This window comes from Sturnira hondurensis, unplaced genomic scaffold (assembly GCF_014824575.4).
Source record: "Sturnira hondurensis isolate 20B ecotype Veracruz unplaced genomic scaffold, ASM1482457v3 Scaffold0003166, whole genome shotgun sequence".
In the NCBI taxonomy this organism is placed as follows: domain Eukaryota; kingdom Metazoa; phylum Chordata; class Mammalia; order Chiroptera; family Phyllostomidae; genus Sturnira; species Sturnira hondurensis.
In genome coordinates this window covers 4,946,145-4,967,490 of record NW_028075797.1, presented here as the reverse complement: position 1 = coordinate 4,967,490, position 21,346 = coordinate 4,946,145, and the positions used below count along the sequence as shown (strand labels likewise).

General features: G+C 38.5%; 1 protein-coding gene across 1 annotated transcript in view; it reads left to right on the top strand.

Moving 5' to 3' along the window:
* Nucleotides 1-21,346, top strand: part of GTF2I (general transcription factor IIi) — a 132,243-nt gene that overhangs the window by 82,538 nt on the left and 28,359 nt on the right. The window contains exons 13-19 of the mRNA XM_037041743.1: nucleotides 91-201; nucleotides 1,070-1,135; nucleotides 5,557-5,740; nucleotides 11,026-11,084; nucleotides 12,241-12,312; nucleotides 17,200-17,383; nucleotides 18,364-18,422. Of these exons, the coding sequence (XP_036897638.1) occupies nucleotides 91-201; nucleotides 1,070-1,135; nucleotides 5,557-5,740; nucleotides 11,026-11,084; nucleotides 12,241-12,312; nucleotides 17,200-17,383; nucleotides 18,364-18,422 (735 nt within the window). The remainder of the gene's footprint in view (nucleotides 1-90; nucleotides 202-1,069; nucleotides 1,136-5,556; nucleotides 5,741-11,025; nucleotides 11,085-12,240; nucleotides 12,313-17,199; nucleotides 17,384-18,363; nucleotides 18,423-21,346) is intronic.

The following is a 21,346-nucleotide window of genomic DNA, read 5'->3' as shown; positions in this document are numbered from 1 at the left end:
CCCTTATCTTTTGACTGTTGAGGATGTGACAGGTGATGGCTGTAAGTCCTTTAGTCTGTCCCCCCACTGATGACAGTTTTCTTTTTCAAGATGATGATTATTCTCCACCTACCAAGAGACCAAAGAGCAACGAGCCACCCCAGCCGCCAGTCCCGGAACCTGCCAATGCTGGAAAACGGAAAGTGAGGGAGTTCAACTTTGGTAAGTTCTTGATTAAGTACACACCCTTTTTCTTTGATTCTGAACTTCTCGTGTTATTGATAAAAATTCCGTCATTCTTTAGGGGCGTGCTTTCCAGTGTCTTACTGTTTTATAATCTACTCTGAGGAAAACCATGGACAGTTTGAAGTAACTCGACATTGTTTAAACATAGTTTGGGTTTACCAGAGCGCAAGACATTACATTTGTGATGCTAATTACAGTTAGTAGACTTTAAATCAGTGTTCATAACTTAGTAATATGATTATTTTTCTTAGCTTTAAAACCTCTATCTTTTTATACTTTCATTATTTTTTTCTTTTCTTTGTGTACCTGTCAGCAGCTAATCTAACCAAAAGGCTGCTGCCAGTGGCCTTTTGAAGGGACTAAAGAAAATAGGAGTGGCAGATTGTGTTTGTGGTGTCCATTTTGAGCCTTTAGCGTGTTAAACATTTAAGATAGCATGTTAATATTTTAACTTGTCATGCAGTGTCATGTTCATAAAACTTAGACATGATTTAGAAACATTCCTGAATGACCTTGGAGACCTCACTCCTTTTTTGCCTTCACTTTGCAGTGTTTCTTGTATTGCATTGGTCTTTCTGCCCTCCTGCCTTTCAGGGATTATAAGGCTAAAAAAAGAGGGACTTGGTATGAGGTGTTTCAAAAGTCAACTTTAAAACAGCCCCTGTTGAACCACGAAAAAGGAAAAAATTCTTAAGAAAGCAATAAAATTATATAAAGGAAAATAGATTATAAAAAGATTAGGGTATGTTATGTAGAAAAAAGTTTTTAGATGTTAGGTGTCCTCAGAACTTGTTAGTACCCCCAAAGAGGAGTTTCTTACTGAGATTTAACTTTTAATCTTCAGAGAAATGGAATGCTCGGATTACCGATCTACGCAAACAAGTCGAAGAATTGTTTGAAAGGAAATATGGTAAGTCAAAACGAAAGCGTTCTTGTAATATTTTGTTTATGTGCGTCCTTTGACATTTTTAAAATGGATTGAGTTTAGAGAGAGGGGGGAAACATGGATTTCTGGTTTCACCTGTTTCGGCATTCATTGGTTCATGCTTGCATGTGCTCTGACTGGGGTTGGAACCTGCAACCTTGGCGTATCCGGACAACACTAGAACCACCTGAGCTACCCAGCCATACCCAGCCAGGGCTTGTTCATAGGTTTTTAACAATGGAGTCACTGATGATCTAACGTGAGAAGGTCCAGCTCTGTTAGTAAACGGTGCCTTACTTACCTATCTGCCCCTCGAAAGATTATTGGATAGTGTCTGTCCAGATATTACAGTCTCTGTTTCTAGATTTCTTCAAAGCTTAGAGAAAGTTTTTTTTCCCTTTAGGTTTCAACAAGCATTTCTTTTAAACTTTCAGCATGTATATTTGGGAGTTTATTTGTATTCAAGCGGGGGAAGTAGGTTTACAGTTGTGAGCATGTGAAAGAATTTATTCTTTTTTTAAGATTGTATTCGTTTAATTATTTTTATGGAGTGGAGCACGGAGGGAGAAAGACAGGGAGAGATACATTGGCGGTTGCGTCTCGAATTCCCCCAACTGGAGACCTGGCCTGCAACACAGACACATTCCCTGACCGGGAATAAAACTGACAACCTTTCGGTTTTCAGGGCGACATCCAACCCACCGCGCCACACCAGTCAGGGTCAAAGTTGATTCTTGTATTTACTAATAATTGCTTGTCTATCACACAAACAATTGTAAACCTACTTTTTCCCCTTCACCCATAGATGTTGCAAAGTCCTGGATCTTAGAGATTTAAGATTACTTTCTTAAATAATAGTCTGTCTTAATCTGTTGTGTTAAATTTAGTATTCATGTAGATGTTCTTATTTTCTCATCTTGATATGTAACTGGCTTTAAGTTAGATCACAAGTTCTTTACCTTATTTTACTATTCTATACTTTATATAGTAGTAAAAGAAACAAGCAGTTTGTCATCATCTGATGGTATATATCAGATGCTCACCTAAAAAGTAGTGACAGCCCCAGCAGGTGTGGCTCCGAGGGTTGAGCATTGTCCTGTAACCAAAGGGCTGTGGGTTCAATTCCCGGTCAGGGCACATGCCTAGGTTGAGAGTTCATCCCCTGTCCAGTCAGACACTTGTGACCCCCATTTCAGATGTGTACAGTCCCCTGTCTGGGTTCATACAAAGGCAACCAATTGATGTTTCTTTCACAGCAATGTTTCTTTGTCTCCCTTCCTCTTTCTCTCCAAAAAAAGCAAATGAGCCCTGGTGTGGGTCAGTGGATTGAGTGCTGGCCTATGGACCAAAGGGTCGCTGGTCTGGTTCCCTGTCGGGGTACATGCCTGGGTTGTGGACCAGGTCTCCAGATGGGGGCCATGAAAGGTAGCCACACACCGATGTTTCTCTCCTTCCCTTCCCCCCTCTCTGAGAATAAATAAATACATCTTTCTTTAAAGGTTTTATTTATTTATTCTTAGAGAGGGGGGAAGGGATGGAGAAAGAGAGGGAGAGAAACTCAATGTGTGGTTGCCTCTTTTTTTTTTTTTTAAGATTTTATTTATTTATTTATCTTTAGAGGGGAAGGAGAGAAACATCAATGTATGGTTGCCTTTCGTGCATCCCCTGCTGGGAGTTGGCCTGCAGGGAAGCAGCCTGCAACCCAGGCATGTGCCCTGACGGAATCCAACGAGCAACCCTTTGGTTTGCAGGCCCGTTCTTAGTCCACTGAGGTACACCAGCCAGGGAAATAAATACATCTTTAAAAAATAAAAATAAAAAGCAAATGAAAATGTCCTCATGGAAGGTGGTAATGATAATAAGAAAAGTAAATAAAAAATAGTAACAAGTATTTTCAAATACATGTTTTGCTGGGGCTTTTGTTGTTATTTGGAGTATTCTTTGCTATCGACTGTTAGTAATATTGTGTAATATACTGACTTAACTTGGAAATCTAATTTCTGTGATGCTATTCTGTATGACTGAGCTTTTCTAAGTATTTAAATGATAAACCACATTGGCATTATTTACTTTAATGAACTTGAAATTAACATTTCTCTATTTATCATGAATGAACCTCACAATCTAGAATTGGAGTAAATTTAATGATGAAAAAATTTACTTTGTCAAGTTTTCAGTTGTTTTTTCTTTAAGATTCTCTTAGTATTCATCTCCTTTTTCTTATTCATTCATTCATTCATTCATTTTAGAGAGAAAGGAAGGAGAGGGAGGAAGAGAGGGGAGAGCAGTATCAATTGGCTGCCTCTGCACACTCCCCACCGGGGACTTGGCCCACCATCCAGGCGTGTGCCTTGACCGGGAATCCATCTGAGGACCTTTCAGATTGCACTCAGTTCACTAGTCACACCTGCCAGGGTTTATCTCACTTTTCAGTGGTCAGAGTGTTTTGCCAGTGATGTTAATTGGTTCACTTCCGAACAAATACTGGCCCTGACCAGTGTGGCTCAGTTGGTGGAGCATAGTACTGCAAAGTGAGAGACCACCAGTTCAGTTCCTGGTATGAGCCTGGGGTGTCGGGGGCGTGTGAGAGGCAGCCGATGGCTGTTTCTCTCCCTCTTTTTTTCCCTCCCTTCCCCTCTCTCTAAATATAAATAAATGAAATCTAAAAAAAGGGGGATAAAAACTGATAACATGTTCTACACAGGAAGCAGTATAACATGGTGATTTAAATGTGAATATGATTTTCAGGTGTAGTATATCAACAAAGATGTTACATCTAACTCATTATTAGTAAGTAATATGGTAGACTTGAAACTTTAGTACAAGTATTAATATGTAGCGAATAGACTTTTGTGTAAAATACCAGCAAACAATTTTTGGACTATTCTCATGGTAATTCCTGAGGGAGGAGAGGTTGAGTGGAATCCATGGGAGTCGTGTTTGGTTTGGGGCCTTCTGGGCAGGGACAGAAGCATCTCCGCTGTTCTTTCAGCTACTAGAATGCATTGTAGGTGGCCGTGATGTGTGAGTTAAATGAGATGGAAGCCTTTGAAAGAAAAATGGAATGTGTATGGTATGTGTCTATTGTCATAGAAAATTTGGCGTTGTTTGACTTAGTGACAAAAAGCTTAACTGTGGAAAATTTAATACTAACTATAAATGTGCCTGTATTTGCCCTGGCTGGTGTAGCTCAGTGGATTGAGTGCGGGCCTGCGAACCACATGATCGTGGTTCGATTCCCAGTCAGGGCACATGCCTGGGTTCATGGCCTGTGCCCAGCAGGGGACTCATGAGTGGCAACCATACATTGATGTTTCTCTCCTTCTCTCCTTCCTTTCCCCTTTAAAGATAAATAAATAAATCCTTTTAAAAAATGTGCTTGTATTCATGAACATACTAATAGTTCTTAATTCCTTTTTATCATGAAAATTTCCAAAAGAAAACAAAAGTGAAAAATATAGGCTCTTTATATATTTATTACTCAAGTTCAACAGCCTTGAACATTTTACAGTATTGTTTTTGTCCTTTTTTGTCCCATGTCTTTTTCATGCAAGAATATTTTAAAACTCCTGTGTCCCAAATATCATGTAATTTCACCTCCCAAAAGTTTGTTTCAAAGAGGGAGTTGGGTGAGAAGAACGCATTGTCTTAATCTCAGTTCTCTTCTCACATATAAAAACATTTAATACCCAGTGATACTTAAATGTCTGCTATTCAGAAAAATTGACCCTTTATAGTTTGTTTAATAAAATGAAGGTCTACTCATTATAGTGTATTCTTTTTTAATTTAAGTATAGTTAGCATACATTACTATGTTAGTTTCAGGTGTATGGCATAATGCTTTGACATTTATATATTATAAGGTGACTATCACCATGATTATTATCTGTCTGTCACCATATAAAGTTACTGTGATATTATTGAGTGCATTTGGTTCTTATCACTCCCCATGCTTTTCATTTTTGAAGCTGTTGTATTATTTTCCTGTTGGGTAAATAAATCTAGCAGAGTTTTCAGTTAAATCTTCTGTTTCTGTGTTTTTAACTTCTTATTCCCTTGTGTTCTAAATGTTTAAAAAATACTCCTCTTTCACCACATATTGTGTGCATTAGCTGAGATTAACTGACATGTTCTTCTGGGTTCATTTTTGGTTCAGATTCAATAGAAAGTCTGACTATATCTTCATTACTGCAAAATATAGTTTAGTTCATTGTAGATTCAGTTACATAGAGCATTGTCATCTTTAGTGTTCTTTTCCTTTTAGTTCTTTCTGTACTATTTTGAATTATAATAAGTGGAAGTAAATACAAAGTTTTGTAAAAGTTCCAGAGCAATACATATTCAACCATTTTGTGCTTAATCCTTGTCATTTAGTGATTTTTCTCTGTCTCTTTTTATCCCTAAAGCTCAAGCTATAAAAGCCAAAGGTCCCGTGACGATCCCATACCCTCTTTTCCAGTCACATGTTGAAGATCTTTATGTGGAAGGACTTCCGGAAGGGATTCCTTTCAGAAGGCCGTCTACTTACGGAATTCCTCGCCTCGAGAGAATATTACTTGCAAAGGAAAGGATTCGTTTTGTGATTAAGAAGTAAGACTTCTGGACTTTCCTTTTTGTTCATGATTAGTGCGTTTTTTAAAATGCTGTTGTCAAACATTCAGTCACCAGGGCTAAATTTAAATCAAGTGTAATTATTATATATTGTTTTAGTTTCCACCTGTCAGTGTGTCTGTGTCAATCATGCCCGAGTTGGGTTTTGGAACCTGAACACCTGTAGTTCCTGATTGCATACAACTGTCTTTCTCTTTTCCAATTTCCTGCAAAATATACTAAAGGAAGTAGTAGTACAGTAGTACTGTCTTGTTTTTAGGTCTCAGTTTTTAAAGCACATATCGAAATATATATAAACTGTAGGATTCAAAATAAGTGAAACAGTACAAGCCCTGGCTGGTATGGCACAGTGGATTGAGCACTGGCTGTAGACTGAGAGGTCGCTGGTTCGGTTCCCACTCAGGGCATATGTTCCTGGATTGTGAGATCCAGGCGCTTGTTTGGGGGCCTGTTAGAGGGAAACACAGGTTCATGTTTCTCTTCCTGTCTTTCTCCCTCCCATTCCCTCTCTCTAGAAATAAATAAATAAAATATCTAAGAATAAATAAATGAAATAACACAAGTAACAATGGGAGGAAAACTAAGATAGTAAAATGCTATAAATTGTTTAGCATTGACATAAAGCCTATGACAAGTTTTTTAAAAATAATTTTAAAAGATTTTATTCATTTATTTTTAGAGAGTGGGGCAGGGAGGGTGAAAGAGAGAAACCTCTGTCCATTTCCTTTCATGTACCCAAATGGGGGACTGAACCCACAGCCCAGCTGTGTGTCTGAAAAGAGTCAAACTGGTGACCTTTTGCTTTACAGGACAGTGGCTCAGTGGATTGAGTGCCCGCCTGTGAACCAAAGGGCCACGTGTTGGATTCCCAGTCAGGGCACATGCCTGGGTTGTAGGCTAGGTCCACAGTTGGAGGCCCCGTGAGAGGCAACCAAACACTGATATTTCTTTCCCTCTCTTTCTCCCTCCCTTCCCCTCTTGAAAAATAAAAAGAAAAAAACATTTTTAAAAAGATAGGTATAATTTGTTTTTAAGTACAGAATTGGGATTGGATGTATAAAGGTTTCCATTTTAAAATGACAGCCACATCATACATTTTAGATTTTTATATTCTCTTAGATTCTATTGAGATTATAGTAAAAGGTTAAAAAACTAGGAGGACATTTGTCAACAGATGCCTACAGTGCAAGTGTACTGACACTTCATTCATGAGACAAGTACTAGATATCCTTGTAAAAGGGAACAATTGGAGGATAGTTCTCTAGGAAATATGAAATGTAATTGCTAAAGTAAAATTTTCAATGAAATTGGATTACAAGGGTTGTTAGTCTTGTAAATTGTAAAGAAGGTTCTGTCTGTGAGACAGAGAAAGGATATACTGAGTCATCTAGTGCCATCGGACTTGAAGTGAAAAGAGAAGGAAAGTATCAAAAATGAGTCCCCTCATAAAATGTCAGTGCCCTAAGGACCAGGGGGGAAAATCATTTGGTTCTAGAGGGTAAACCAGGTCATCCATAAAGAATGAAGCCACACTGATGAAAAACCTGCTTTGAGCAGGAAAGATGTGGTACTGCTAACTAAGCAATATCTTTCTGAGTTCCGGGTCAAGGGATTTGAACCTCAGATTCCATAGCCAGCCAAACAAATATGAAAGCAAATAGAAATTTTTCAGCCTGGAAAAGGAAAGACAGCAGTTAGGGTTTCTGTGGAGGTAAACGAAATAAAACCCTTATTCAAATTAGGTCAGTAGAGGGAGTTGCTTATCTCATGTAGCAAGGAGACCTGAGATAGGATGATAGTAGGACTTGTGGCATTTGGCTTTGCTTCTGCTCTTTTCTAGAGTCCTCCTTTTTTCCAAAGGTTTCATTTATTTGTTTTTAGAGAGAGGAGACAGGGGAGAGAATGAGGAGAGAACCATAGATGGGTTGCGTCTCACAACGCGACCCAGACACGTACCTGGACCGGCAGTTGAACCAGCCACCTTTCAGTTCACAGGCTGGCGCTCAGCCCAGTGTGCCACACCAGCCAGGGCTTTCCTTCCTTCTTTGGATAGTTTCCTTCGACTGGTCTTGAGCTCGATGCAGCAGTCCAGGCATCACAGCTAGATATATCTCTGAAGGAGAGGCAGTAGCTACCTATGTTTCTTTGAGAGCAAGGACACCTTGGGCTATGGCCTTAATTCTCTGGTGAGAATTGTGTCAAGTGCTTGTTCCTCAGCCAGGCACAGGCATGGGAAAGGTAGTGTCTGGCTGGGTGTAGGTCAAGTAGTACTCACCCCCCAGGGAGTGTGTATGGGTTTGCTTCTCCTTAAGGGTGTGGCTTTCACTTTAAGTTCTTCTATTTCCAATGAGTCTCTGAACCAGGATCATATTATAACTGATTGTCATTTAGCTATAAACGATAACGAAATAACATTAGTGAGCCAATAGTCATATCATTTGCAAAAGCTTCTAGTGCATTTCTCTAATAATGCTCTAGTAGTGTTGAGTAAATGGAGAAGGTCACAACAACCTTCAAGGTCACAACCAACAAGGTCACAACCTTGATTAAAAGGAACAACTAAGCAAGCTCACCTGTCTCTATTTGCATGAGATAAGGAATGACTCTTTTTAAAAGGATTTAGCTTTTACAATGGGAAAGGGGCGGAGACTTACCTTAAGATGATAGGTGAGCTATTGTCCACAGAGAGGAACTTGTTGCTTCTAGAATTTTTTCCCCAGTAAACTGTAGTTAACATTTATTAGTTTCTTACAAAAGTGAGCAAAAATGGCTTGTTCTAAGACCCTCACCCTAGCCAAGAGCCAGAAACAAGACCCCCCCCCCCAACGTTAATATATTAAGTGTATTGTTTTAAGAATTCTTTTGTACTGTTACTTTATAAGATATTTTTTTACTTGATAGAAATTTGAAGTGTATTTTTAGTACCAAATAAAGACAATACATAAATTTACAGGTTTTGATTATGTTTGCTAATCTTTTCAAAGCATGTAAAACGGTGTTTGGATGTTTAAATGTTTATGCAAGCTTATCATATGGTACTTGATGCTCTGCATAATCAGCTTCACATCTTTTCAATACACTCGGGTATGGGAAACCATCATTCACATTTGGAAAGGACTGTGTAAACCCTTTTCCCAAAGGTTAATGTGGTTAGTCTTGATAAACATAAACTAGTTTGTTTATTTAAAAGGGTAATTTCATAGAGTTTAGCAAATGTTTTCTTTCACTTATTAGTGTTGATCAAATATTGTGTGTATATCATTGACTTCATCCTTTATTAGTTTCTCTCATTTCTGGGATTATTGTTTATATAGATATGGCTATACCTGTTTTTGCCATCTCTTCCTCCATGTTTACTCCCAATTACCTTAGGTCATTACAAAAAGTAGAGTGATACAGGATATGGAAGTTAAGATTGTAAAAATTATGTGATTTAAAAATTATGTTTTATGGTCTGTTTATTGGGAAAAATTCTTAAAATCAAGCATATTGTCCTGCAAATGGTAGTATTGGAATATATGTAGGATTTTTATCATTAATTTATATGATGTCTGTCTAGAAAGTATCCACTATGTAATATGAAAAATAGAGGCATTTACTGAAGAAAATACAAGAAACATTGTATATAGGACGATGATGTCTCAGTCCCCTTCAGAGTCAGCACCTTGGGATCTCACACAGGTCTCCCAGCATCTCTTCCACTGTGTAAACACTACAAAAAACCCTTTGTTGGAATTACCATCAGCCTCCCCTTAGTATTTTCCTGAATCTCATTGATGGTCTGAAATCACTTCCCTTTCAAAGGTGATCTTAGTTTTGGGAAAAGCCAGAAGTCACAGGGCACCACATCTGTGCTCTAGGGGGGCTGAATCACCTGGGTGATTTGAAGTTTCACCAAAAAACTGCACGAGATATGATGCTTGAGCAAGTCCATTGTCATGATGAAGCTGCCAATCGCCAGTTGCCCATAGCTGCAGCCCTTTATGTTCCCATCTCTCACTGATAAAGAACAGTGAGGTGGTAGTAGCATTCCCTCTTTATTGTTTGGTCTGAAGGGGCATACTCGTGATGGACAACACATTTCCAGTGGGAAAAAATGGGGGTTAACATGGTCTTGATCTTTCTGCTATTTTGCCATGCTTTCTTCAGTTAAGGAGAGCCAGGTGCCTTCCGTTGGTATATTTCCAGATCTTAACTGTAGATGCACGATTCCTCTTTGATTAAGAGCCTCTTGAGGAAATCTGGTTCATTGGTAGCAGTTTGAATCAAGTCATTAGCAACTGCAGTAAGATGTTCCCTCTGCTCTGGTAGCAAAATCCATGGAATGAATTTCACCATGACATGTTTCTGATATGACATGTTTTCACCATGACATGTTTTGATGCTGAGATCCTGCATCAAAATCTCAGACACAGTAGTTTTTGGAATCCCCAGATCAGCTTCTAGTTCTCACACTGTCAGTCGCCCATCTTTATTGATTGAAGCCTGTACACATTCAACATTCTCAAGTGTTCTACTTGTTGCAGGCCTTCCAGAACGTGGATCACTTTCAACAGATTCTTGAACATCTTTGAAACGTTTGTGCCACACTTTTATTTGCACTGCACTCTCTGCATTGTCTCCAAAAGCCTTCTGAGTCATCTGAGTAGTTTCCATGGAGGAATGTTGAAGGTTAATGTACAACTTGGTATGCAGATTTGTTGCTCTGCTAGCTCAGTTATTTTGAAAGCTAGGGCCACACAGTACACATGCTCACTGAGCAGCAGCTGACTCGTGCAGTGAATTCGTCATTGTGCACCATGTGCATTCCAGTCTACTCTCCTTGGCTGCCAGGTTACACTGATACTGTGTCAACTGTTGTAGTTACATTAACATTGGCTGGAATTTTTCTGGACAGACTTCGTAGATAGGTTGAAGTAAGGTAATCTTAAATGAAGTATAAAATTAAAGGACCTCATTTAAAATTTTAGTAGTTTGTTCTTTGGTGTTATGCTTTTATAACATGCCTTTGGTTTGCATAATTAACTCTTTTTCTTTGAGGATGTAGGCTCTATGAAACACCTTATGAAATGATGTGCAATTACCATTTAGCTTTATTACTCTGAGGAAATCTCAAGAAATTAGGATTTAATTGTTCTCAGGACTCCAGATTGTCTTTTCTTTTTAAACTGGTCTTGATGACTGAATATTAAATAAGTATTAGTAGTTACTATTTTTGCTCAGTATTACTTTGTGAATATTTAGTACTTTTTCTCACCTTGCAGGCATGAACTTCTGAATTCAACACGTGAAGACTTACAGCTTGATAAACCAGCTTCAGGAGGTAGGTCTCTAGTCATGTGTCCAATCACAACATTATGTGTAGGAAATACACAATGTCAAAATATTGTCCAGTACTCTCTAGAAGAATAAACTTATTTTGTTTTTTAATAACCCATTGGAGATAAGTGCAAGTCTGCATCATATTTTTGGATAGACTAAAGAAGCATGTCTGTTGTACTTTTTCTTTCCCAATCCTCACTCAAGAATGTGTTTATTGCTTAGAGAGAGAGAAGCATCAAAGTGGGAGGGAAACGTCAATCAGTTGCCTCCCATACTAGCCCTAACTGGAGATCAAACCCACAATGTAGGTAGGTGAGTGCCCTGACCGGACATCAAACCCGCAGCCTTTTGCTGTACCAGACAATGCTCCAGCCACCTCAGTCACCCTGCAAAGACGTGTGTTCTGCTTTTGAAATGCAAATGTTATCTGGCATAAAATATTCACTGATTTATTGCCCAAGTCTACATTAGTAAATTGAATAATCATTCATTATACCCAGAACATAAAAAGATACACTACTTAAAGCATATAGCCACTGGTATCATCACTTGTTTGTTAGATGTATTTTGAAGGAAATACAGTCATGATGTGTTCTTGGGCTTGCTGTTGCTCTGGAGTGGAGTGGGGGTGCATATGTAAGACAGAGTTCGGGCCCTGGCCAGGTAGGTATCTTACTTGCTTAGAGCATCATCCTAATACACCAAGGTTGCAGGTTCAGTCCCTGGTCAGGGCACATACAGGAACCAATTGATGAACATATAAATAAGTGGAACAACAAATTAATGTTTCTCAAATCAGTAAATAAAAATTAAACACAGAATTTGCATCACTTAAGAGTTTGTGTGAAGGAATGATTACTAATGTCTAAATTTATCATTGCAAAAACCTCCTGCCAGCTGTTCTGAAATAAACTGAATTGTGCTCTTTCCTACCTTTAATTACGACACTACCTGTGTAAATTTACTCTTCAGTTATAAATTCCCATTTTGTCCATGTTTTGTTTTTTCTTATTCTATTCAGTGTCAGCATTGTTTTAACAAACATATTCTGAAATCTTACAAATAATTTTAGTCAGAATAAAAAATAATACTGCTTATTTTAAAATTATACTAATTACATCAAATTGAGGAAATTTTTATATTTGTTATTCTTACAGTAAAGGAAGAATGGTATGCCAGAATCACTAAATTACGAAAGATGGTAGATCAGCTTTTCTGCAAAAAATTTGGTAAGTCTAATTTTCCATCAACTGAAGCATGATATAGAATAGTTTTCCTAAATTTGCTTTATGAAAGTAAATACAGTGAATATGACTCAGTTTCAGTTTTCCAGTTTTCTTTTGTTGTTTTAAATACATATTTATTATGAACAGTTTTAAACCTGTGTAAAAGAGAATAATGTAACAAACCCCCAGATATTCTTTTTGTGTAATATTTTCTAATACAGGATAGTTTATTCAGCATAGGGCGTGTCACGGTTTTGGAATCATTTTGTCTTGGGATCTTCTAATAGTGTTTCATTGCTTCTCTGGAATAAAGGAGACCTTCAGTGGCTGTGTAGCACTGGGGTGCTATAAAATACACCGGTGGTTATCAAAAATGTCACATGACCACACTACTGTGGTTATCTTGTTGTGCTTGCTGTGCTTACATCCCTAAACACTGAAAATGCTTAGACTTTGCTTATCATAGCAAGGTGTTTGGCAAAAGTCACATCCTCCTCTGCTTTTATCCTGCTTCTTGGTGGCATTCAATGGAATTGTTTTTCATCTTATTTTTCTTTTTTAAGACTAATATAATGGGACAGTTTTAAACTCTCTTGACTCTGAGTTTTTTCCTGTTGGCTGTCATTTTCATTCCTTTTTTTATGTTTGTTTTTTTTAAAGATTTTATTTATTTATTTTTAGAGCGAGGGGAAGAGAGGGAAGGAAACATCAGTGTGCGGTTGCCTCTCTCACACCCCAACTGAGGACCTGGCCTGCATCCCAGGCATGTGCCCTGAGTGGGAATTGAACCCATGAGCCTTTGGTTCACAGGCTGACACTCAGTCCACTGAGCCACACCAGTCAGGGCTAATTTTCATTCTTTTGATGGCACCTCCATTTTGTTAACTTTTTAAATTTTGGGAGTGGTTCTCTATAGCTCAGGCCTGAGCCCTTCCTGTTTTTCTTTTCATGTTATGCTTTTTCCATAAGTAACCACACTTTATCTTGTATCTTTACATTAACATATTGTCTATATCCTGGTGGCTTTCAAATTGAAGTCTGTAGTCCTAAAAACTCTCTTACCACCAGACCTTTATATTCACCCACCTATTTGATACTTCTTCTGACTTCCCATGTTCTAAATAGAGACCTTGGTTTTCCCTGCTGCAATGTGTTTTTTCCCTGGTCTACCCGTTGGCACCTCACTCCACCCAGTTGTGCTAGCCAAATCCCCTAGGAGCTAGTTAGTCTTTATTTTTTACTTTCACAAGGCATCCTGCTGACTCTATGTTTAAAACACACCCGAAATTCATACCCTTTTCTTCCTCATTGCTGTCTATCAACTGTAGTCAAAGCCAGTGCCACAAAGCGGCCAGATTTTAATTGGTTAAAAACAAAATGGTACTTGTCATTTCCCTGTTGGGTACTCATTAGCTTTTCTTTGTACTTGGAATAAACTCCACAGTCCCTGGTCATGGCCATCCTTCCTTCTAATGTCACCTCATTCCCTATCCCACTTGCTCACTTCACACCAGCTCTAAAGACCATGTGCTTGTTCTCTGTTTTTCTCATACCTTTTATGGAACTGTGGCACTTCTAGTGTTCTTATTTCCAGAATACCCTTACCTCAGGTCTTTTTGTGCCTCGCCTTTTTATTTATGTCTCAATGTAAGTGACCACATCGGGGAGGTCTTCCTTGAGTACCCATCTGGCATAAACTGCCACGCATACTGTAACTCCTCACCCTTTTATTTTCCTCAAAACTCTAATGGTTGTCTATTTCCTCTTACTCTTAACACAGTAGACATGAGTGAGCCCCCTAACTGATCTTGTCTGTCTGGTTGACTGTTAGAGCTCTGCTTGGTGCTTGGTCAGGTGCTAAACTAATACTCACGGAGTGGATCCATGCCATTCAAGTGTCTTCTAAAGCTCTCAGAAATCACTGGGCCTTTCTGTCACATGGCGTACATGTACCTCAGTCAGTCACACAACACTGACAAGACCAGAGTACAGAGCTGCCACCGCTCTCGTGGGCATGGAAAGTCTCCCGAGTGACGATTCTTGTTTGTCCTGTGGTTTCCAAGAGGATTGTTTGGCATTGGGTGTTAAAGTCTCAGTAAAACATTTTTTAGGTGCAACTCAAGTGGCAGCTACAAACCGAGGTCACTGTGTGGTGTTTGCAGAATCCATGTACTTACTTTGTGGCTTACTGTACTCCCTGAGAATTTAACACATCAGGGAAAAAATTAGAAATTTAAGTTTTTTTCCCTCTTCAACATCCGAACACAAATATAGAACCTTAGTGATGATGTGTCTTCTTAATCTGTCAAAATCAGCTAATTAACAGTAAACTAAAAGTCTTCACTTTAAAAATAATTATTTCCAAGAAATTTAGTAAAATAAATCAGATGAAGAGCATTGTTTATCATTAGAGATCCACTGTAGTGTCATTGTAATTCATGAGTAGGTGACATTTAATAATGAGTATCTGCCTGAATAGGCTTAAACTTTGCCCTCACATTTTAGTTCTGGAAATGAGCCTGGTAAAAGAAGCAGCCAAGCCTAATGGCATCATTGCTTCTTGCCAAGCAAGCTTACTTTCGTGCCATGGAAGGAAGAGGAGTCAGATCAGTTCGTCTGGTTTGGAGTGTGGTCCGTAAGCACATGCCTAGTTGTGGGGCGTGTTTGATTCTTGGTTGGGCATGTGCAGGGGGCAACAGTCTGTGCTTCTCTCCACATCCGTGTTCTTCTTTCTCCCTAAAACCAATGGAAATAAAAAGGGTTTTGGGTAAGGATTAAATAAGTAAGTAAATAGTTCAAAATAAAGAAAAAGTGGCTAATGGAAAATATTTTGGCATTGTAGCAGAGCTAAGAAAATAGGGAAGAGTTTATATTTTATTAAGCCACAAACAACAAAAGCCTAGTTCTTTTTTGTTGGTAGTAATGGCCTTAACTTGGTTCGGCAGTCTAGCGACTTTAGAGAGTGAGAAGGCAGCGGAAATGCTGCTTTCTTTAAATTAAGTCTCCTGGAAGGGAAAGACAAAAACTTAGGTTCTCTGTAACCGTCAAACACGACCAGTTGGTAAATTCTCACTACAGCAGCAGTGGAGCCGGTCATTCAGCACCTATGAGCGCCTGGGTGTTGGGTGCTGACAGCCCGGCTGAGCAGAAGACAGTAGCCTCCCCCCAGAAAGCATTTATTAATAAATTAGGGAAAGATGCACATAGTAAGGCAGCAATTAAATATTGGTTACACAAGGTGTTAAGTAGACTTCGGGGAGATTGAAGCAGAACAAGGGGACTGGGGAGACAGGGTGACTATTACAGAGAGGAGCCCTCATTGATGAGTAACCGATGCAGTGGGCTATTTCTGTTTTCTGAAACTCCTGCTCTTCCTCAGCTGTTCTTTTGTTATTTTACAGAAAATTTGTTAGAATTATAATGATATTCTTTTCTTGTTATATTGAACTGTAATTAATACTACTCGCAGATGAGTGTGAAAGCGTTTTCGTATCAAAGAGATCCTGTACTTGAGCCCTTCAGATTTTGTGCTAATGAAATAAAGGAAGAAAATCAGACAGAAGGCCTTTACATTTGAGAAGAAAGTCAATCTAAGAGTCAAAGAAATGCAAATTAATTCTTCAGGGAGGCACTGATAAACCATCAGATTGTAGAATATTTAAATGTACCATACAGAATACAAGGGAAACCTATATATGCTGATAAATATATGTGTAAATTGTTTGACTCTTATTTATTTACTTTAAAGTTTTTATTTATTTATTTTTAGAGAAGGGAAGAGAGGGAGAAAGAGGAGAGAAACTTCGATTGGTTGCCTCTCTCACACCCCCAACTGGGGACCTGGCCTGCAACTCAGGCAAATGCCCTGACTGGGAATTGAACCAGCAACCTTTCACTTTGTGGGACGCTCAACCCACTGAACCACACTGGTCAGGGCCGTTTGACTCATTTATTAAAACTACATTTGGATGTGGTTACAGAGCAGGGATTAGAACTTTTCACTTTTACATCTTAAAATTTCAATGCTACACCTGTTGAACAGTAGAAAAATATACCCAATTTTAAAATCAGTGATCATTAAGATTTTTCCACATTTGTTCATCTTTACCTCTTTTGGGTGTTGTATCATTATCCTTATTTAGTATGCATCCATGACAGAGTGGGCATTCTCTTATAAACAAGCACAGTGTCATTTATTATCATACCCAACAGGATTGACTCTGTCTGTATCCACTCTCATCCAGCCCTTTGTTGAGTTTCCTCATTCATCCAGAAAGTACCTTCAAAGCCTTTGCTTTTTTGAATGTAGATCTAAATAAGGTTCATGCACTAACTGGTTGATATTCCTCTTTTAGTCTAAACCAGTCTCCGCTTACTATTTTTATTTCCCATTCCATAAATTCTTTGCAGAGGGTTATTTCCTTGTAAAATGATGCATTCATGATGTTTAAAGCGTAAAGAATATTAATCTCAAAAAAAATATTAATCTCACAGTTGTAGGAGGTAATAAAAAGATTATTGTACTCAAAACATTAAGTAACAAAAACCTCTCTTCAAATATTTGAAAAAGTAGTGTTTAGGTTGAGATCTTTATTGTGTCATAAGTTTCTTTTGATAATCTTTCTTTTAAAGATACTGAAAAAATCTATGAGATTTAGTGTTATTAAGATGGTCTTAGAATCAGGAAACATTAAATCTGCCATAAGTCACCCTTGATCAGGGGCCCTTTGTACTTGCATTTGCTGCATTAAGTCTATTTTAGTACTTACTGTATGTGTTTACAGAGTATACTTAACTTTTTAAAAAGTTGACATGTACATGGCTTTGAATTACACTAAACTTTGATTTCAGTGAAAACTTAGTCTCCTGAATTGCTTTTCTTTTGTAAAGCTGAAGCCTTGGGGAGCACTGAAGCCAAAGCTGTGCCTTACCAGAAATTTGAGGCACATCCTAATGATCTCTACGTCGAAGGACTGCCAGAAAACATTCCTTTTAGAAGTCCCTCATGGTATGGGATCCCAAGACTGGAAAAAATCATTCAAGTGGGCAATCGAATTAAGTTTGTTATTAAAAGGTAAGATTATAATCTGCAGAAACAAATATAGTGCCGTCTTTCAGAAAAGATTGATTTCATGAAAATGGGCCTTGTGTTCCCCTCTCTGGTATTCAGAATTAAGGTGTTACATTTTGATTCATTTACTGAGCAAATGTATATTTAGTACCAGGCACCAGATACACAAAATTGTTTTTGGAAGGCTTATTACAGAGATAAATGAAATAAAATGTCAGTGAGCACTTTGGGGGAGGAGACGAGGGGTAGCATGTAGATTGGTCAGTTGTACCTAGAGATTGGAGAAAAGGTGTTTCAAGTAAAGGAAATAATATAAGTAGGGGCAGGGAGGTGTCAAACGTACTCTAATGTTTACGTGACTGTACCATTCTGTGTAGAATAAGTGAGATGCCTTGTGGGTATGGCATGGTAGATGGTGGTGGCCAAGTGGGGGGTAATACAATCGGAGTCATTAAATAATTTGGACTTGCATTTTAGAGATGCTATTTTGGCCTTGGTTTAAAGGATAGCAGAGTGGACAGTTCAGGAGCAGGGAGGGACTGTGAACAGAAGGCCTGTCTTTACTACAGAATGATTGTGGTGGGGGTAGACTCTGGTACTTGCTTACTCTTTGGGGATTGTGTATTTGTATATGTTTGTTGTACTAATTATAGAAAGGAGCGGCAACTTGAGGATGGCACAGCTAGATACTTCTAGCTGTATTGTGGTATAGTGCATCTGAGGTTTAGAAACAGAAGGTTGAACTGGTAACAGTTTTGTACATTTAAGCTTAAAACACCTTTGAGGACACAAAGGTGGTCCCATGTGCATCTGTTAAAATTGCTGTTTTCTAAATAATTTGTAGTCACCAAAACGATACTTTCCACTCTACAAGAAGGCAGAGTGAGCCATTTTGAAAATCATTAGCACTGCGGAGATGTGTGGGGAAAGCCTTTAAGGCATTCCTAAATGCTCTGTGACTAATTTCAACTGAATTTTTACAGACCAGAACTTCTGACTCACAGCACTACTGAAGTTACTCAGCCGAGAACGAATACACCAGGTAAAATAATTGTGAATTTCTTTTTAAAAAGCTTATTAGGTAAATTGTTTTTAACATTTTTAAAAAAGATTTTACTTATTTGTTTTCAGAGAAAAGGAGGGAGAAAGGAGAGAAGCATCAATGTGTGGTTGCCTCTTGCACCCCCTACCGGGGACCTGGCCTGGCACCCAGGCATGTGCCCTGACTGGGAATCAAACTGGAGACCCTTTTGGTTTGCAGGCACATTGATGCTTCTCTCCCACTCTTGCTCTTTCCCTTCCTCTCTGTCTAGAAATAAATAAATAAAATCTTTAAAAATTTTTTTAAGTGATGAACTCCCTCTTTTTTCCCAGAAATATCTTTTGAGGAAGCTCAATAGCATATGTTTGATATATCAGTATGAACATAAGCATGAGCAGTTTTGGAAAAGTTGAGCTTTGAATTTAGACCACTGGTATTCAATAAGAATAAATGGTGTGTCACAAACGCAAGCCACATATATCATTTTAAAGTTTTCTAGTAGCCAAATCTGTGTTTCAACATGTAATTATATAAAAAATACACGATGAAGAAATTTACAGGTTTTATTTTATATGTTCATATTTTATTTGGAGTGCTTGTCTGTATTTTACACTCTGTCTAATTTTAGCTAGCCACATTTCAAGTGCTTGGTCCCAAATGTGGCTGATGTGTCAGACTATTCAGACCATGTGGGTTTAGATCTGAATCTGTAGTCACACAGATCCTGTTTTCTAAATGATGAACACTGTAATTCCAGCAGCTGCACTGACATCCCTGCCCAGTAAAAAGAACCGTGAAGCATCAGTCTCAGTTGTGTTAATGGTTTTATATTCTTCATTTGAACCATAAGTGTACTTTTATCTCTTTCACATCTCTTTGTTTACCATTGCATAATGTCAGAAAGGTGACCACAACTTTTACAACTTTGGGGACTTTCGTTGCTAAGAACCAGTGGTTGTTTCTGAATTCATGCAGCTTATCATTCTTGTGAACGCTAAGGTTGCGTATTTGTACTAAAATACTGATCCTTCAGCTCATAGTATACCTGTGGTAACTGGTAAAGGTCAACCAATATGCCAAATGGATTGCATAATTTTGTTTTTATCATGGTGTGATAACTGATAACTGAACTAGGGAAGAAAAATGATCTTGTGCCAGGAATTTAGCAGGGGAGAAGGTAGAATCAATGTTTAATAATGAAGTTGAGCATCAAAGTCAGCACAGTGGCCTCCTCAGCATGCTTGTGATTTAGGCAAAGAAACAAAGTATTGGTGATGAATTGAAGATTAGAGATGACACAGACTTTACCAAGGGAAGTAATGGAAAAATACTCCCAAAGGTAGAGCTTTGATATGAATAAGGGAGAATATGATGAAAGTCTGTGTATGAACCTCATTTCTTAAGACCTCAAATTCAAGGCTGCAATTAATGTGATCAACAGTGTTTTTATTAGGGACAGTTGTGATATTGACCGCAAATGGAAATGTTAAACATGTTGTTGAAAGGGTGTAGGGTGTACAGGAACCATGGATGTTACTCCAAGGATTGAGCTGTGTCATTTTCAGTAGTACTTGATCTGCCATCTTCTAGCTTAGAGGATTTAAGGCCCATTATCAAAAGAAGAATCTCAATTCTCTAACATTCTTGAATCATTGATGTTTAGCCTACTGTTATTCATAGATTTTGGAAAGAATTGATGGTTATCATTTTTCATTCCAACAAAACCTTAACTTGCTCTGGCAGTGAACCGGGCATTATAGCATTTTGCTGGGCCAACTCAAGTCAGACTACAGGACAGAAGGATTTTGTTAGCCACTATTGTCATGAGCAATGTCTTTTTAATTCTAGGCATGGCCTGCGATTAGGTAACAGTTGTACGCTTAAATACACTGTGGGTACACTTTGCCCTCAGTCTGGTAAAAGATGTATGTCATCTGTGAGCAAGTTGTCATGCTAGACAAGTAATTGAGCTTCTAGCCAAGTAATTGCGCTTTGAATGGGAAGAATGGGGAGGTGTTACTTGGCTCTTGTGAGGAGGTAGTTCAGAGATTGTTTTTATTAGAGTAGCAAATACCAGAGAAGGAAGTGAAGGATGTGGCAGAAGAGGGCAACTGAACAACAAGTTAAGGGAAGCTTTTTGCCATTGGAAAGGAGAGGCTAGACATCTTTATGGTAATAATTCAGATTTGATTTATACCAGAGTTACTCTGGTTGAATGGTTGAGTTACCATGTTAAACCCTTGAGATGCTAGTACAGTAAAAGTAAAAAATAAAAATGTTAAAAGACTTTCTGAGGCCACCAACTTTAGCAGTATTTGCAGAACTTCCCCAATGTCTTCCACTGCCTTTGTCAGTAAACAGTAGTGACTTTCGCACTTAATGTGATTCTTGTAGTCTCTGCTCTTCCTTGTGCTCGCTCCACCTCCTTTTCTTACCCAATGCCCCAGTCATCCCTCCGTAGTCCCCCAGATCCATCTTCTTCATCCTTAACTTCACCAAACATGCCCTGATTATCTGTCCCAGTAAGTGACACCCTAAATGTCTTTTATAATGGCTTATTTTTTCCTCCATTTTTACATGACATTTAAAAAGGAGTGGTTGTCTTACAATAAGGGATAAGGAAATAAACTGGGTTGTAGATATGTGTAGTTTTGAGTGACAACTCTCTAACCTCTTTAACAAGAGGTTAGAGAGTTCCTTCAATTTCCTTTTCTTTACCATTTATTTCTTGCTGTGACTAGTGAAGTTGTGTTTTGTGTGGATTTCTAGGCACATACCTGTTCAATAAAATAAGGCATGGCAGTATGGAAAGTGAAGCTTTTGTGCTTGAACCTGGTGTAGGAAGTCTGGAGCCTTGCACGGCTGGCCTTCCAGTCCCCACAGGACTCTCCGACGCGGCTCCGAGGAGTGTCTGAGAGACACTC